Below are 20,018 nucleotides of genomic sequence, written 5' to 3'. Positions count from 1 at the left end.
ACAAACACACACACAAAATTTCAAGCTTTCGCAACCAACGGTTGCTTCGTCAGGAAAGAGGGAAAGACGAAAAGATGTGGGTTTTAAGGGAGAGGGTAAGGAGTCATTCCATTCCCGGGAGCGGAAAGACTTACCTTAGGGGGAAAAGAGGGAAAAAAGACATGTATACACTTGCGCGCACACACACACACCCATATCCATCCACACATATACAGACACAAGCAGACATATTTAAAGGCAAAGAGTTTCAACTCTCCCTTAAAACCCTCATCCTTTCGTCTTTCCCTCTCCTTCCCTCTTTCCTGATGAAGCAACCGTTGGTTGCTAAAGCTTGAAATTTTGTGTGTGTGTGTGTGTTTTTTTTTTTTATTGTGTCTATCCACCAGCACTTTCCCGTTTGGTAAGTCATGGAATCTTTGTTTTAATATATATATATTCACTGGTGTAATGATTAACCACAGTCATCACCTGACAGAAGGTATACACCAGCTGATGCTTCCAGTTACAAACCCTGCCACAGTGATGTCAACCAATAAGCCGATCATAAACTCAAATCCCTAGAGCCATATCAGAATCTCTCCATTGTACACACATTTTCCACATGGTTCCAAAAATCTAGAATTCTAACCATCCTGGTTGTCCAATTGTAGCTGTTTACACTGCTCCTATGAAAAAGAATCTCAGCTCTTGTTGAGCAATATTTGTAACCCTTTGTCCACAGCCTACACTTCAAATCAAAGACAGAAATCACTTCTTTTACATCTGACAACCATCCTCAGACCACTACTACCCGGATATCTGACTCGTTGCTATTGGTCACTCTTCCCCATACACCAACATCTTCCATGCCCATAATCTAGCCTGTCTCAAACTTACTTATCTCCCATTGACCTACTTCTCTAAACCCACCACCTCATTCTTATGTACGTGATAACTACATCCTTATGCATAACCACTTTTCCTTCAATGGAAATGTAGAGACAAACTCGTGGGTTGGCCATGGAGAACTGCATGGCATCCTCTTATGCAAACCTGTTTATGACTCACCTAGAAGAACCTTCCTAGCTACCCAAAATCCCAAGCCTCTTGTGGTGTTCTGCTTCAGTGATGATATCTTTGTGATCTGGACCTAGAAAAGGATATCCCATCCTCATTCCTCCATAAACTCAGTACCTTCTCTCCCACTTGTTCCAGCTGGTCCTCCTCTGCCCAGCCAGCCACCTTCCTGAAGGTGACCTCCACCGCTCCAATCGCTATATTCAAACTATGTCTGCATCAAGTTCACCATCCATCAGTATTTTTACAGCTACCATCCCTTCCACCCTTAAACATTTCTCCCATATAGTCTGGAAACCCATTGAAGAGCAGACCCTTGATCAGTATGCTGAAGGTGCAAGGCCTTCACAGGCAAGTATTACTCCCTTTGTCATATCCACATATCCCCAGAACATGCCATTTTTTTGTGAAGTAATTTTCAAATACACTCATGTTCAGAAAAAACAGAATGCCTGAATGACACGAGATAGGATGTTCACATTCACAGGACATGTGCACTAATATATTCTGCAGAAATGATTAGCATTTCAGTCACTTCAGTTCAGCCACGAACCCGGATAACTTGTCCGCCATGAACCCTGATAACTTGTTCCATGCATGATGGCATCAATGCGTATAAGGTGCAAATAGCATCCTGTGGTATAGCCATCCATACTGCCTTCACCTGGTTCCGAAGTTCATCTGTGGTGGTTGGCATTGGTTCACTGTGCTGTGCCTATCGTTTCACCATATCCCACACATTTTCAATTGGTGGCAAGTCTGATGGTCTGGTGGGCCAGGGCAAAAGGCTGACATCCTGTGACACCAAGAAGGCACGTGTTTGTGCTGCAGCATGTAGTCATGAAATGTTGTTGTTGTGGTCTTCAGTCCTGAGACTGGTTTGATGCAGCTCTCCATGCCACTACAGTAGTACAAGTTTATATGACAACTAGCTCTGCAGATGACGAAGTCATGCATTATCTTGCTGAAAAGTGGCATTGGGGTGTTGTGCATTAAGGATATGGCTAAAGGTCACAGGATGTCATTCGTGTACGTCACGCTGCTCGCAGTGTCCTGGACATGCAAGAGCTGTGATTTGTGGTTGTATTCAGTAGCATACCACACCATTAGGCCTTGAGTTGGCACTGTATGTCTTGTGGGAATAAAGTCACTGTGATGCCACTCCCTGTCTGTGGTGAATCAAAATGCAGCCATCATTTTCAAACAAACAGAATCTGGATTCATCTGCAAATGGTACCTGATGCCATTCATGTCCCCAGTGACATTGTTCCATATAGATTTGCCGTCAAGCATGTTTCTGCACATTGTGAAAGGTAGATGGAGAAATGGATGATGCACACAAAACCCATGCTGTAATAAACAGTGATGGACTGTCACCCCTGATAGTGTGTGATGTGCTACACAGTTCCACTGCCGCACCAGAGCTGAGGAGGATGCAGATCTGTTATGCAATGCCATTGAGATGAGTTTGTTGATCTTCTCGGCGGCTGGTCTGGGTGGTGTGACCTGACCCACCTTGTCGTGTTCTGCGGTCTACCATGAACCATTGTGCACACATTTGTTGCACTGCTGAAATACTTCGTCTCACATGAGCAGCAATTTCCCGGATGGATGCATCACATTCTCTCATGCCAATAATAATGCCCCCTCTTTCAGACTCACCGATTTGACGGTACAGTTCACACATATGTCTTTGTGGCATCCTGTACATCTGCTCAAGTCACCCTGATCCATTATCTTTGGTTTATAGTGACAATGAGAACTGCAGGCCTGTAGGTGGTGTTGCAGTGTGATATCAATGTTGATCTTGAATCTGCAGGTCAATATGATTCAGATACTAATCGTGTCTACTAATGTACATGTCCTGTGAATATGAATGTCCTATCTCTAGTTGTTCAAGGTATTCTCCTTTTTCTGAACAGGAGTGTATTTCCAACCTGATGGACCTGCAACTGTTATGCAGCAAGTTTTACATCTTGTGTTTAATTGTAAATGTCCATAGTTTACATCCTATTTTGAAAACAGGGTGTATACTGAACACAACTGGAAAACCTGATGTGTAGTAGAGCTTTAAACACCCTTGAAATATAATTACAAAAATTAAGTTTATAACACAATTATCTTTTTGATTTACAGCCTTCATTGAAACTTTCTTAATTGAATTAGATTGGAGTCAAGAGTGCAGAAGATATACAAATACTGATTAAGGGAAAGCTTTATTATTAAACTACAGCCATAATTGCTATTTCTGATGCCAGGTAGCTATTTTTGAATTAATTCATTCATCTGAAATATTTGTAGTCCATACCGTGGAGCACTTACGAGTACGCAAAGTTCATTACTAGCAGAGTCTGGATGGCATACGTTGGCCAGTGCACTGTGACCAGTTTTTGTTCAAAGCACTGGGCGAGTTCACTCATTTGTTCGGAAGGGGAGGCCAGTATTGTTTCGTGCTTTCAGCCAGTGGCTAAGTGCTGTGATGACGGAATCAAAGCATATGCCATGCATTCTTTCTGAAACAGTGTTACAGAAACTATTCAGTAAAAATAGTTTTGCTTTACTTATAGCTTTAATACATCAGCTTCATGATAATGTGCCCATCATTTCATTAATGCTTGTAGTTATTGTTATATTTGGATTTAAATAAGGCAATATGCGAAATTCAAAAAAGTTTGCAATGGAAAGTACAGTTGCTATGATTATTCATTTGGTGCATATTAGATAATATATTGCTGTGTATGAAATTTAGCTAACATATTGAATTTTTCTGTAGACTTGGGTGGAGGTCTCTATCTGTCACCAGTCTCGAGAAAATTGATCTGATGTAGCAAACTCATTTGTGATTGCACATGCCAGCAATAAAGCCAGAATGAAATAGCGACAACATTCCTCATATTTCATAAATGGTTTGAGGTACTGAAATGAGGTTTTGGCCTATGATAACACACAAAGATAAAAGTATTTTGTTATATGGTTATTATGCAAAACTTCATTATCTACCATGTTATTCCACTAACTACAAACTTTTTCAATGAAAGAATGTAAAGGGCAATTGATAGCTGGTTAAATGATAAATGGTGTGGGTTTTGGAACAGTAAAATACATTACACATTTGTTTTTGTACTGAGGATATGATTTTCATAAGCTATTGATCTTAGTTTTCGTCAGTTCCTCACATAATAAATCACAGTTTCAAAACTCACCCACAGTCGCATCTGCACAACATGTTAGTGAGGTGGTGATGTGTAAACTCTGCTTTGTTTTGGAAAAAGAAGCAAACTTTATCATGACAACAAGAGAATTGTTGGTTTTACTCAAAATGTTTTGAATGCTCACCATACAAGTGTGGGTGTTGAGGGACTCCACTTAATATTTACAAAAAAACATAAGTATAGGCTTCAGTTTGGAATGGTGCTTTCCCCCCAGCACTTGGCATTTGCTCTAGACTGCCTGCCCGCAACCCCCACCACTACCGCTCTCTCCAAAAGTGCCCTGCCGATTGCACATCTACAGGCCATGTTATCTGTCCACTCCCTACGTCTTGTCCAATACAACTTTACACCAGGTGCTGTATGGAAAAGAGTAATGACTGAAAAAAGTATTGGATGATCCCGTAACTAATACCAGTCATGTGTACACAAAAAACAGCAATTTATGCTGTGTTATAAGTGACTGAATGTCCCAATAGAAACTGTTGTGTCGGCTACTGTGGGAGTCATCACCAACACAAACAAGGAAGGAGAGGAGTTGCAATGGCCAGCAGCAGCAATCCAAAATGATCGGTACACAATATATGCTGATTAATAGAACATTTTATTTCCAAAAAAGGAAAGAAACAAAACCTAACTTCTCATTATGAGTGGGCTTGATGTACTTCCTGTGCCTCCAGTGCCTCCTGCATGCAATTACATTGAATCTCTATTACTAGTCACAGAATGCAGGCTAAGCATCATCTTCCTATTACTCAGTGCTGTTGCTCTTGAAGTCTGCGACCGGACTGGGGCCAGCCAGTCTGGTTAAGTCAGTGTTTAGGGGGGGTGCTGAATTTTTGTCTTCTTGGAGCTGTGGCACAGCCCACTCCTTCCATTAGTGTGTGGGTCAGCAGCTTATTGGTGCCATTTCATGATTCTGCGCTGGTTTGTGTGCAGTCGATGCCTTAGGACTGCACAGGAACCTGCGTGCCATTATTAAAAGGCAATGTTCTTTGTTAATTCAGTTATGTCTTTGACACCTAGAGGTGCTTTTAGCTGTCCAGTCAACTGATAAACAGATGTAAATATCAGTGAAATATTCTTGTGACTCCTGTGTGGATTATGGCATCTGTGGATTATGGCATTGCATTACACTAATGGCACTCATGACAGTTCACTGATCTCTTGTGTGTTGCAGTCAGTATGGTCACTTCTGTAACCTCCCAAACAGCAACACAGAAATGGAGATCTCTGTATTCCCACTCGATAGCATCATCGATATGGAATCTATTGATAATATCTGAGGATGCGTTGCTTGTCTGTTATACCTCTTACTGATAATATCTTCTGTAATTGACTTTGGCGGGTGGAACTTCATGTCCATTACACCCTACACAGTTGTCAACACAGCAAGCTCCAGGTAGTTTGTTTTTTTCTCATGAGGTCTCTGGTAACCCAAAAAATTCTACAGTTGCTCCTTGACTCGGTTTGAGATACTATTGGACTGCCGTTTGCTGAGTTACATTGTTTTTGGCTTTTTCTTCTGGTTTTGAATTGGTTCACAAGCTGTTCATTTCATCTGCTGAAAAAAAAAAGTGAACTGCACTCAACATATTCATACCCTACATTTTAGCAACTGCTACTTATGTTGCCCATTCATTGTCCATGTCTGTCTGACACATTTTTAACCTTAGAAGAGTTAACCATCTCACCTGTACTGACCACAGTCTTACAGTTGTAATTTCAGTTGCACACATGATCAAGCTATCCAAGAAATAGTTTGTCCCTGTGACAATGTTTGAGTGTCCAAGTTCAATTCTGTGAAGGAATCTTTGAGTGTGTCATGCCACATTTGATATTTTTAGACATTGTGGTGTGCCTGTGCTAGTACAGGCATATATAGTACACAGGCTACATTTATAATCCATTAAAATGATTTAAGGGAAGAGAGCTGGAAGCTTGTCAAAATTTAATCACCCTCTGAGGCCACAATGCTGAGGACATTTTATTGTTTCCTTTTGCCGTAAGGCTTTGAAAATTAATTTTTGTTTAATCATTTATTTTTGTTTTCTTGGCTGCAAATTTGTTTTACGGCGTGATTAGTTTTGATCCATTAGATCTAGGTAGTTGCATTGAGTCCTTCTGAATCTTGTGACTTGTGGGACCAGTGGCATCTGTTTGACCACTTATGGCATTATGATGTACTATTCTGATTTGTAGTTCCTGTATGGACATAACAGGTTACGTACACAACTTGATAGATCTGAAGATGATCAACCTTGATAAAAACTAGTCACGCAGTAAAATATATGTAAAACTGAGACAGTAAAAATAAACAATACAAAATTAATGTCAACACAATTGTTGGATTTTATGATGATGATTATGTCAGCATTAGTGAAACTTTAAAAAATTTACATTTGTAAGAATTCAGACAATTTATATAAGTGAAAGTAAACAATGTGAGCTCTGAGACTGATTTTGTGTCATGAAGCAGTCTCTGTCACTGCCCTTTTCTCTGTTTACTAAAGTACAGGTATTCTAAAGTAATTGTGTGTGTGTGTGTGTGTGTGTGTGTGTGTGTGTGTGTGTGTGTGTTTTAATATACTGGCACATGCGTAATCATGATGTAGTTTGATATCCAAGTGAAATGATGTATAAGAACTATAATTTTTTGTCAATATTGTGATCAAGCAACTTGCCTATGAGAAAAAATCTCGTATTATCAGGGCACTGACAGTTGCTGCAGGCAGCCAAGAGGAAAAAGACAAATGGATAGAGGACTTAACAGTTGCAATCCAAGCAGCCAAGGAGAGAGGAGACAACAAATTGCAGTACTTAAGCCTCAAATCCTGCAGTGAGTGCTTACCTGATATTTTTTAATAGTGAGAGTTCTGTGCTGTATGGTTTGCTCTTTTATCTGTTCTCATTTAATATAACTACTTGAACTACTTCCTTCCTTCCAGGCACAGTGCAAATGTATGTTTCTCACTGAGGAAACAGAACAACTTAAAAAAAAAGTGTGTGTCAGGGCATTCTTATTGTTAATTTGCATGAACAGGGTCCATTTATAGCAGTTTAGCTAGCTGGCCCATGCTTGTATTTTCCTCACAGTAATTTAATATTACCTATTGTAAGGTTCTGAGATAGTGGCCATTATATTTAACTATAATAATTGGAAACTTTTCTGTCCCATATGACCCAACAATGCATGTCAAGAGACAATGCTCTCATCATCAGTTGTAAAACTCAGCTCTTGAGGCCATAACACTAGATAGACCAACATCATATTTGTGGCATTCATAAAACAAAGTACAATAAAAACACATTGGTCTATGGGTCCTCATCTTAAATTAAAATCGTCAACTTGTGTCAGTAGTCATTCCATCTCACGCCACCCATGGTATTACTGTGTAAGATATATTCAGACTAAGTAACTATGACAAATGAGCTGTTGTGAATCATGCATGTGGAGTGTACAACCCCTTTAATGGAACAGAAGATAACTTAGAAATTTTGTGCACAGAAACTTGATTTGCTGGAAGAGTTGAAGATTGTCATTCATGAAAAGGCCCATAACAATAATCTTAACACAGAAGTCAAAGACTATGGAATGGGATTTTAATGGCTTTTTAGAATTATTTCAAAGCAAATGCATAATTATAAACTCACACTGATTCTTTGATTAAATGGAAGATGACAACTGGCACATAGCATCCTTGAAGTGAGGAAAAGTAGGTGCCCAAAAGAATAGCATTTACAGTTGAGCCAATAGCTATGCTTACAAGGTGATACTGTGGGCATGTAAGTTCACAACAACCACTGGACATCTGGAAAAGTGTCAACTTGACACTCTTTGAGTCCACAGCATATGAGATGGATGTGGCTCAGTGCGGTGTTAGACAGGATGACTGCTGACAGAATTTGACGACTTTAATGATGTAATATGAGGACTCATAGTCCAATGTGTTTTTTATGGTTCATGTTGTGAATGGTGCAGAGGTATTTGCAGACTTTGAAGTATTTGAACCTCAGTATCTAAGTTGGCAACCTGATGATGAAAGCATTGTCTCAGAAAATGAATTGTTGAGCCATGTGGAGGACAGTAAATGGTTGAATGCTACCAACTGTTACTGTTCCTCATAGTATTGTAAGCGTCTCCTGTTGAAGTCAGTTTGTCACTCAGAAAGTCAGAAATGGTACAGAGCTCTTTGTGTGATGATCACATGGTCATTGTTAATTTTAAGCAGAGTGGAGGGCTTGGGCTTGCGTTTCATTAATTCGGGTTTAGTACTTTTCTCCTCTTTCACAAGGAATTGTGTCACAACTCAATGCTTTTCACAATCAAAATTGGAAAATCTGTAAAAAAAATTGATATTGACTATAACATTGACATCAGTTGGGTGTTTTTTGGCTGGGGTGGGGTGGGGGGCAAGTGTTGAATTACATTTGCCAGCCTTCCAGTGTTGTAACAGCGTACCTTGTACAGGAAAATAGAAGATAACATGAAGTAACTGAAGATGTGTTGTGCTTATTAAATGATACTGGAAAGTCCTGAGTGGAATTCAAACAGCAGAGAAAAAGGTAACCACTGATGGTATAGTTGAGGCTTTGAGTGTTAAACAGTCACATAATGTAAGGAAAGATAGATTGCTACTTATTGTAAAGATGACATGTTAAGTTGCAAACAGGCACAATTAAAATACACTCACACAAAACTTTCTGCCACAGCCTTCATCAGGAAAAGAGAAACACACACCATTCATAAACAGAAGCAAGCACACATCGTGCACTCATGGCCACCAACTCCAGCAGCTCGGGCCAGAATACAACTACCATGTGGGACTGAAGCAGCAGTCTGCTGGAGGGACAGGGATGGAGAAGGGATAGTAGTGTACATGTGGGAGGGGGGGGGGAGGAGGAGCGAAAAAGGGTAAAAGGGGAGGAGCGGGGAAAGATGGGCGGGTGCATTGGCAGAGGGTGGCAAACAAAGAGCATTGGAGGCAAGAATGTGGAGGAGATGGTGGGACAGAGGGGATGAAAACTGTTGGGTGGAGGGTGTGGGGCAGTATGTAACTGTTAGGTTGAGGCCGGGATAATTATGGGATCGGAGAATGTATTGTAAGGATAACTCCAAGCTGCACGGTTCAGAAAAGCTAGTGGTGGAGGGGAGGATCCAGATGGCTCAGGTAGTGAAGCAACCTTTGAAATCAAGCTTTTTATATTCAGCTGCATGTTGTGCCACAGCGTGGCGTGCTTGTGACCACAGTTAGTGGTGGCTGTTTATCCTGGTGGACAGCTGGTCAGTAGTCATACCAATATAAAAAGCTGTGCAGTGATTGCAGCATAGTTAGTTAACAACATGGCTGCTTTCACAGATGGCCCGGCTCCGATGGTGTGGGATAAGTCTGAGACAAGACTGGTATTGGAAGTGCTGTGTGGATGGATTAGGCAGGTCCAGCACCTGGGACTTCCACAGGGTGGTACTGGGTGACTAAGGAGGCACTACTTTATGGCTGATTCTTGGGGTTGGTGGGAGGATGGGGGGTGGGAGGGGAAATAGCACGGGTGATATGTTTGTGAATTATGTTTGGGGGAAGTGTCTGTCTGTGAAGACCTTGGTGAGACCCTCGGCATACCAGGTAAGGGGTTCTTATCGCTTCAGATATGCCATCCCTAGGTGGCCAGGCTATATGGGAGGGACTTTTTTTGGTGTGAAAAGGATGATAGCAGGCAAAATACAGGTACTGTTGGTGGTTGGTGGGTGTATTGTGGACAGAAGTGTCTTTTAATCATGATTTTCTACAACTTAAATGTTATCTTCATGGTAAGTTGCAGTCTGTCTTTTCGTGCATTGTTAATATTCCTACCTTGAGTTTCTATTGTTTGAGCCATAAGTAAGACTACACTTTTAGCTAAATCTTTGAATACCATCCTTCCTCAGAGCTAACAAAGAAGCAAAATATACACACAGCTAGATTATCCTGGCAATGGAGCCTCACTGGGCCTTGAAAACCAAGGTATCGTGCACAAATTTTTGTTTCAGTACCTCCTTTGTATTGTGAGTAGCCATCTTTACACATTCCATTGTTTATTTTTCACTCAGTATATTCAGTTATTGTATTATTTGTGTAAGTGCCACACACAGTTTTCGTACTTTCATTATGGTAATGGAGTTGATTTGCTGGCATGATAATTCACCCAAAAATATTTTACAGTTCAGCATAAATATGAGAAATAGGCAAAGTATATCTTTTCATGGATTTAGAAGCAGAATGTTTGAATGACTGAAAACCTCCCACTTTCTTTATTAAGTGTGTTCCTTGTTTGCAGCTTTGCCACTGTGAACTACAAATATCTTCAACAAGTTATTTTATATGCAGTACATATTTTTTATTTTTCCTGGACGTTTCTTTGATTTCAGTTGCTCATACAATGTCTTTATAGGTCTTATATGTCATCTGTTGTTCAGTTATTTTAATTTTGATAGTGAAATTTGACTTTTTAGCCTAACAAGTACATTTTTCTTTGCACTGATTTAGGTTCTTCTGATGAAATAATTGATAAGTGTGGTGAAGACACTGCTTCAAACAGAGAGAAAGCTTCTCAGACTCAGCGCAGCAATACAACAGTTCATGTCTGTTGGCATCGCAACACTAGTATTAGCATGCAGGACCAACTCAGAGCTGTGGAGGTATGCAAGGAAGTCAGTTTCATAAAAAAATATTTTATGTGGCTTAACAGTATGCTGATTTAATTTGAGAACAATCACAACAATTTATAAATCTTGGCTTGCTTTGTGGTATCTATGAAACGTGCTACACATGTATGTATTATAATTCTTTCACAGTGGCTAATCCATTTTTTCTGTGTTTGTTTCTGTCACTAATTTATGAATATTATTGTAATGGAGTTTTAAGCTCTGTTGTTGCCCTTGCATAAAATAATAATGAATTACAGATGGTCCACCTTCTTACAAGAAAACTTTTTTTTGCTTAATCCCCAAATGTAATACATCATGCAATACCAATATTTTGCTAGTATACACAAATTCAAGTCATAAATTGCCATAAGAACCCTGTGGTGCAGAATCCACGCTGTATTAATATAGACTTGTGACTAACTTCTGTTGGCAACCGCAGAAAACACAGTGTAAAAGAATGCTAGGATGCATATGTAAACAGAGCAACAAACTCTGATTTCAGCTTATCCCTGATGTACATAAAATTTGTATGTATATTGGTCAGAAACAGTGTAAGAATGTGAAATATGTTTGGTTGCTGGGGGGTTGGGGGTGAGGGACTGTGTTCTTGCAAGAAGGCTTTAATTCATTACAGCTTATGTAAATGTCTTAAAGAACTGTGCCCTTAATAAATTCTTACATTATATTAGATAGCCTAAATTTTTTATTCCATTGTTCCATAGTGAGCAGATCCTCAAGGTTGTAGAAACTTTCATAAAACAAGAAAAGGTATTACTTGCGCACAAATTGGAGATTTGATAATGCCTAGGAACAGGAAAAAATCGTATTATTTTGTTGCCAAATTCAGTATTATTTTTTGCTAGATTCATTGTTGTTTTGGACAACAGTTAATTCTCTCACCAAATTTGTTGTTATTTAGTCATCAAATTCAGTATTTTTTCCCCAGTTAGTATCACTTTCTACAAAAGTCAGTTTTGTTTTTGCCAAGTACAGTGCAATTTTTTTGTCAGATTTGGTGACTTTTTGCCAAATTTGATATTGTTTATTTTGCCACAGTAAGTATTTTTCAGTCAAATTTGATGTTTTTGGTCAAATTCAGATTTTTTAACAAATTTTATATAGTTTTTTGCGAATTAAGCCTTTTTAACCAATTTCTGTGTAATTCTTGTTAATTTGTGTGCTATATTCATCATCATATCAAAGTTTGTTACATGGGAAATGAAGTTTTAGTTTAAGATTAAACATGAACTTCAGCCTTGAGGAGATTCCAAGTTAAAATGCTGTTTTAACATTCAGTCACTATAAGTTATGAATGTATTTTAGGCAAAATTGCAAACTTCACAAATCACCACTTTCTCATTATTTCACTAAAAACTGCTAATTTCATGTTACTTTTTGCTTCATCGTTTCTGCAAAATTTTCCTGTCCCTACGATGCCCCTTCTATGGATTGTAAATTCCTCATGGATGTAGACTACATCAAGAATTTCTTAAATATATTTTCATTTAAAAGATAATAGTAAACTTCTCCCATGGTAATGTGAAATATGCTGAGGTGAAAATGATAACTTTTAGGCTATTGCAACCAAGCATCACCAAAGAGAAAATTAGGTTAAAACATTGAGTTAGACTGATCACATTAATGCTTTGAAGATGTCCATAAGTCAGATTTTGCAAAACACTCACATTGTTTTCTGTTAAATTAAGATGAACAAGCGGCATTCCATGTCGGACTTTGCAGCTTTAGTCAGTTGAAGCCATCGCCAAATAAACCTGTTACGTCACTGCAAGTGAGAGGTGGTTCTGACTTCCATTACATATTAGTAAAGCTTGGGATAATTTCTAAAAGAGAAACCAAATACTAAAACCTTAACCATACAAGGAAATCTTATTAAATAAGTAAGTATGAAAAGGGAAGGATAATTTCAAGCAATTTTGTGTAGTGGTGGAAAGTGTGATTTATGTTGCATCAGAAGCAACTTTTATTAGCTAGATTTTAGGTTATGATGGACAAAGCAGTTATAGTTTGAAGCAGTGGATTCAGTATAGATTGGTAGGTCACAATTGATTTCAGATTTATAAAAAGCACAACCGATATAATGATTTTGTGGAACAACCCTTTGATCCTGTTGTGAAAAGTGTTACTTAAAACTAATATTAAAATGTTTCTAAAAACTTGCAACCATGACTAAAAGCTGGTGTAAGCAAATCACAATTATTTTTTTATTTTTCATTTGTATTGCAATGTGTTGTATAAAATATCAAGGAGTACATGCTAACACCATATGCCATACTATCGTATGAACAACAGTATCATGGCTGTTAAGAGGAAGTTACATACAGAAAATCTCACAATAAACAGCTTGTTGACAATTCAGTTAAATTTACAGGGTGTTTCTTACCATTGTTTAAAACTCCTGAAGTGATGGAGATGACGCTGAGACAAGTAATTTAGAATTGGACACATGTGCCTGCAGATGTTGGGAAATACCCCAAAAATGGATGACAAACGTTGAACATGTGATGTCAGCAGATAATGTACCCTGCACATGTGCAGTGGTTGAGCCTATCAATCTGTCACACCTAATCATCCCAACCATGTCAAATATTCACATTGGTCTGGCTCTGGGCCTACATGTGTGATTTTAGCTCATGGGGCTGAGGGTTCGAGTCTTGCATCTGTCAGGCAGTATATTTTTCCTTGTGGTAGACAGTTGCGTGTTTACATGGATGTAAGATTTTTTTATTTTTATTCACTGATATGAGGGTCTCTGCTGGTTTATAGCAAAGTGCAGTGCAACAAAAAGCTGCTGTATTGCGTCACAAGCAAATGAATGTAAGCTTCGAAATTGTGTCATTACCACTAAATGATCTACATTTTGTTTACTAAATAAAGTCTGTAAACAAAAAAAGAAGGGACAGAAGAAAGACATGCAAAATAAGAACAGCTTTTGCTTGGTTACACGGGTGACATCACATGTTTTTGTGGTCCCATGTGTCTTACATTAAATTACTTCTTTCGGTCTCATCTACATCACTTCGTGGGTTTTTAAATGTGAATAATAATCACCCTGTATAGTGGTCTGAATGGAGTTTGATAACATTATTATCAAAAATAATGCCAATAATTTCAAGAACAACTGTTGTCGTTTTGCAACTGCAAATTTTGTTCTGATTTGATAAGCTACCAAGTGTTACTAAACAGAGAAAAATGTGCTTGGCTGAATACATCCCTTGCGGCTTGTAGTTACCTCTGCTGCCACAAAGGTGGCTTTTCAAAAGTTTCTGTAGATGGATGTGTCTCATTGCCATTTGCTCATTGAGCAGAACAGTGCCAAATATCTCAGATGAGAGAAAATTTTGATCTCTTGTAAGAAGTTCAGAAGTCTGCCTTTCTGACACTTATGTAGCAGTTTCAAAAATCAGTTTCAATGAGCAGGAAAAACGTTAAACAAATGCCTAAAATGTAGCTTAATAGAACTGTCAAAGATATTGTGTATGTGAAATGTGCAGTTAATTTAGCAGTAAACAAAATCATTTAGTATTGAATCCAGTTGGTCTTCTAATATTAATAGAAATGGGGAAAAAAATTGTAGATACTATTAATAGCAAGCCTACTGATGAGGACACCACAATCACTAAGGTCGGTAAAGGAAATACAGTGATGGTAGTTGGGAAAGCTAAATATGTAACTAAAACTAAAAAAAATTTTAAGGTAAATAATATTAAAATTACTGATAGGGATCTAACTTCAGAAGTACATAGAAAATTGAATGAAAGGCTGAAGCTATGTAGCAAAATATTTTCACCAACGGAAATTCAACAGCTCAAAGTTATGAATTCGCACACACTTACGCCTAGAGCATGGCTTAAGGTTTATAAAAAAGAAATTCTGGTCAGGCTGATTATTAATGAGATTGGTGGTCCTTTCAACAAAGCTACTACAAAATGCCTTAACTTTTTAAAGAAACACTTCCAGTATAAGAACCAACACTCAGTCAAGAACAGTTCTGACTTAGCCAGTAATATTTATCATGTACCAGTAATTGTAGACATGAAATTTGTGTCTTTGGACATAGTATGCTTATATACCATAATAGCAGATGTCAGCACTGTTAAAATTGTTTGGAGAAAATGAACTGAGCAGCTTGGATTATGTAGTGATGAGATTAATGCGTTTATTGATTTGTTTAGTCATGAAATACAATTACTTTAAACCTTATTATTCCAAAAGGATGGAGTGGGTATGGGAAGTCCATTTCTTGTCAGCTAGTCAGTATTTTTTTATTAATTACATAGCAAACAAGCCTTTCTTGAAACATCTCAGATTAACAGAAAAATAGTATTATTATATCAGGTACATCGATAGTCATTGTTAATAAATGGTAACAATGATGATACCAATACAATTGTCACAAAGTTTAATGGTTTACATAAGAAAATCAAATTTACCTGTTAAGTATAAATTAAGGACTGAAAACTTTTTAGATTTGAATATGAGGAGTGAAAATGGGAAGCATGTTTCTGGGGTTTTCCAGAAAAGGATTTTCCAGAAAAATACTTGTACTGACAGTGTTTTAGACTTTCATTCAAACCACCCAGCATAAAAAAGCCTTTTTTAATTTTGCTGTCAGTCGCTTATTTCAGCTGCCATGAGCACATGCTGAGCATCAGTTAGAGCTATATACTATTAAATACATTGCTAAACTGAATAATTATCCACCATATTACATAAGTAATATTTAAAATGAAGTTGCAATTAAAAGTCAACAAGAAGCTATACTGGTATGAGTATTAAATTAAAAGACGGTAGCAGCAAATACAATTGTTTCTGATGTTGCAGTAAAATTACTATGACAGTGGCATCTGTTATTAAAAAGGCATTAAATTATAGTTTCATTTTTGACTGCTAATAACTTTAGTCATATTTTAATTAACAGTGTTCACAAAAGAAAAATTTTTCATGTATCAGATGTTTACAAATTAGAACATCCTGACTGGTGCATATTATATGGGCGAGACGAGGGGGTGATTTGAAGTTCAATTTGATGAACACATAACCTTCTAAAGGAGGGAAATAGCCAAACAATCTACCTTTGTTGCCCCACTTAATTGAAAATGAACACAGTGTTCCATCTTTGACCTCATATTTGATATTGCTACAAAGAGGTGAGAAGTGCAGATTTATGGACCTCCTGAAGGAGATCAAAATTTTTTCTAATGTGAGGTCTTTGGCCCTACTCTATTCAGTGAGCAAGTGGCAATGAGAAGCACCCATTTTTGGGAACTTTTTAAAAGCCACCTTTAGGGCAGCAGAGGTAACTATAACCCTTGAGGGCTGTATTCTGCGTAGCATGCTCTTCTCTATGTACAGGGCTATTACAAATGATTGAAGCGATTTCATAAATTCACTGTTGCTCCATTCATTGACATATGGTCACAAAACACTACAGATACGTAGAAAAACTCATAAAGTTTTGTTCGGCTGAAGCCGTACTTCAGGTTTCTGCTGCCAGAGCGCTCGAGAGCGCAGTGAGACAAAATGGCGACAGGAGCCGAGAAAGCGTATGTCGTGCTTGAAATGCACTCACATCAGTCAGTCATAACAGTGCAACGACACTTCAGGATGAAGTTCAACAAAGATCCACCAACTGCTAACTCCATTCGGTGGTGGTATGCGCAGTTTAAAGCTTCTGGATGCCTCTGTAAGGGGCAATCAACAGGTCGGCCTGCAGTGAGCGAAGAAACGGTTGAACGCGTGTGGGCAAGTTTCACGCGTAGCCGGCGGAAGTCAACGAATAAAGCAAGCAGGGAGCTAAACGTACCACAGCCGACGGTTTGGAAAATCTTACGGAAAAGGCTAAAGCAGAAGCCTTACCGTTTACAATTGCTACAAGCCCTGACACCCGATGACAAAGTCAAACGCTTTGAATTTTCGGCGTGGTTGCAACAGCTCATGGAAGAGGATGCGTTCAGTGCGAAACTTGTTTTCAGTGATGAAGCAACATTTTTTCTTAATGGTGAAGTGAACAGACACAATGTGCGAATCTGGGCGGAAGAGAATCCTCACGCATTCATGCAGCAAATTCGCAATTCACCAAAAGTTAACGTGTTTTGTGCAATCTCATGGTTTAAAGTTTACGGCCCCTTTTTCTTCTGCGAAAAAAAACGTTACAGGACACGTGTATCTGGACATGCTGGAAAATTGGCTCATGCCACAACTGCAGACCGACAGCGCCGACTTCATCTTTCAACAGGATGGTGCTCCACCGCACTTCCATCATGATGTTCGGCATTTCTTAAACAGGGGATTGGAAAACCGGTGGATCGGTCGTGGTGGAGATCATGATCAGCAATTCATGTCATGGCCTCCACGCTCTCCCGACTTAACCCTATGCGATTTCTTTCTGTGGGGTTATGTGAAAGATACAGTGTTTAAACCTCCTCTACCAAGAAACGTGCCAGAACTGCGAGCTCGCATCAACGATGCTTTCGAACTCATTGATGGGGACATGCTGCGCCGAGTGTGGGAGGAACTTGATTATCGGCTTGATGTCTGCCGAATCACTGAAGGGGCACATATCGAACGTTTGTGAATGCCTAAAAAAACTTTTTGAGTTTTTGTATGTGTGTGCAAAGCATTGTGAAAATATCTCAAATAATAAAGTTATTGTAGAGCTGTGAAATTGCTTCGATCATTTGTAATAACCCTGTAGTAATGCTGTGTAGCACGTCAGGTGAGAACAACATTTGTGGTTGCAAAATTATGATGTTTTTCCCTTTAACTATTGGCTTTATTAATGTCAGTTCAGGTCATTATACTGTATCTTTAATTGAACTCTCAACAAATCTTTTATTGGGAGCTTTATTGTGTGTCACTTCCTCTTAATAGCAATGATACAGTGTGAGTGTATTATGTAGTGTGTTAGCATCTAGTTTTTTGGTGTTTCGTACAATACATTCTAAAATAAATGAACATAAAAATAATAATTGTGATTTGCTTACACCAAGCTTGTAGTCACAGTTAGTTTTTTTTTAAAAAATTTAACATTAGTTTTAAGTAACATGTTTTACTGCAGGATCAGTGGGTTATTCCACTAAGTCATTATATTGGTCTTACTTTACCTCATCATCTGTTTAATGCAAAACTATTATTTTGCTATAACTGGAATGTTAGTCTCATACAGATGCCATTGATATGGAGGGTGACATTCATTCTCTATGATGTATACTGTTGCGGGTCATATAGGTCTACAAACAGCAGTCTCAGTTTGAATTAAGCTATGTACATGCTAAGGTTGTGTGATAACATGCATTTACAAGCCTGTGGAGTGTACATGACTCACTTCATACAGTATGTTATTTACTGTGGAGTCTCCAGCTCTGTATAACTGTGATATAGGTCTTGTTTTATGCCAGTCAGTGTGTGATTCCTTTTTATTTCTTATATTTTCTAGCACTGATGATAACTATACTGTATCTGAAATGTAGATCTGCAATGAAGTACAGACTGGATTGATGCTGACTTCCTTCATGTTTGAACATAAAAAAGCTGTGATGTGCCCCTGGGTTCTGTGTTAGGCCCTTTGTTATTCCTGCTATATATGCTATATATAATTGATAGGCTATGCAAACTACCTGACAATGGCAGATGCAGTTTTATTTACTGACGGCACAAGCCTTTTTATAAAAGAAAAATGGTTTAGGTACAATACTTTGGTTATAAATAAGGGAAAGGCAGTATGTACAATTTCAGTAATATCAGAAGTAAAATTAAAAGTGGCATAAGAGGCAAGTTAGAGAGCTACACTACTGCGCAAGCCCCACACACAAAATTTATAGCTATATGAAATCGAAGCTATAGCTATATGAAATCGAAAAAGCATCTAGAATTTCCTAAGAAAAAAGCTAAATTAATCTTGTCATGTACTAAATGCTATGGGATTATTGTAGCATTAAATCATTATGTGTGTATGAACAGCTTTCTTAGGTATGACGTGATCTTCAGAGAAACACAGGTACAGCAAAACATGCTTTCAAACTAAAAAAAAAAAGGACTATTAGTATGAAAGAAGTTTCTCAAAGACAGCCATAAAGGGAAACCATTAAAGATTTTGAAATAATGATGCTTTATAGCTTATACATTTATGAATGTGTATGCCTTCTGAAATCCCATTAGGAGTTTCTAACATTGAACAATCAGGCTCATAACCATGAAACAATAAGCAGATACTATTTTCACACACACACACACACACACACACACACACACACACACACAAACAAACTCTTTATCAAAAAGATTACTTTCTCTCCCCTAAATGCTTTTTAATGCATCCCCTCTTAAGATAAAGAAAATTAAAGAATTTTCTGATTCAAAGTAAAACTGAGATGTTTTTTAATAACCCACAACTTCTATAATGTTGAAGGAAAAAGTTTTTATTGCACGTGTGTAGAACTCTTATGAATACATCCATATAATGTACATTGTTAATACATGGATACATAAGTTTAATTTAATTGAACTGTAATGTGCAATATGGGTAATATTGCTAGGATTTAGAAAGATATTGGCTGCCTGAAGTGTTAAATGTTCATACTCGTTATTTCATCATAATTGACATGTAAGTTATCCCATGTGACATCAAATGAAAAGACTTGCAACTCGGCCACATTTAATTTTTTCATTTATGCTAATGGTACACAGCATATAATTTCATGAAGATTCATTTTTGCACCTGCACATGGCATAGATTCTCAGAGATCTGAGAAGCCATTACGTAGGCAGTTACTTGAGCTTTTAATTGGGTTTAGCAACCCTGTTAGCATCCTGTAGTCGTAGAATAAAACATTACAGAATTTGTACACAAATATGACTGATTTCAAGTATACATTCCTGCAGAATCAACTGAGTGGCTACCTGCTAAGAAAATTCAAGAACAGTAATGGCTGGCAGAAACTCTGGGTTGTCTTTACAAATTTCTGTCTATTTTTCTACAAGACATATCAGGTAAGTCATTGCCATTATTGTGTGAGCTTAAATTGATACATACAGTTATTTAACTTGGT

General features: G+C 38.0%; 1 protein-coding gene across 1 annotated transcript in view; it reads left to right on the top strand.

The window, feature by feature from the left end:
* The window catches only part of LOC126458053 (FERM, ARHGEF and pleckstrin domain-containing protein 1), a 761,742-nt gene that overhangs the window by 738,327 nt on the left and 3,397 nt on the right, over window positions 1-20,018 (top strand). Inside the window, exons 20-22 of the mRNA XM_050094851.1 lie at window positions 6,977-7,104; window positions 10,790-10,941; window positions 19,852-19,959. Of these exons, the coding sequence (XP_049950808.1) occupies window positions 6,977-7,104; window positions 10,790-10,941; window positions 19,852-19,959 (388 nt within the window). The remainder of the gene's footprint in view (window positions 1-6,976; window positions 7,105-10,789; window positions 10,942-19,851; window positions 19,960-20,018) is intronic.

This window comes from Schistocerca serialis, chromosome 2, assembly GCF_023864345.2.
Source record: "Schistocerca serialis cubense isolate TAMUIC-IGC-003099 chromosome 2, iqSchSeri2.2, whole genome shotgun sequence".
Classification (NCBI taxonomy): Eukaryota; Metazoa; Arthropoda; class Insecta; order Orthoptera; family Acrididae; genus Schistocerca; species Schistocerca serialis.
Note: the sequence above shows the minus strand (reverse complement) of the source record. Positions and strands in the feature narration are given on the sequence as shown.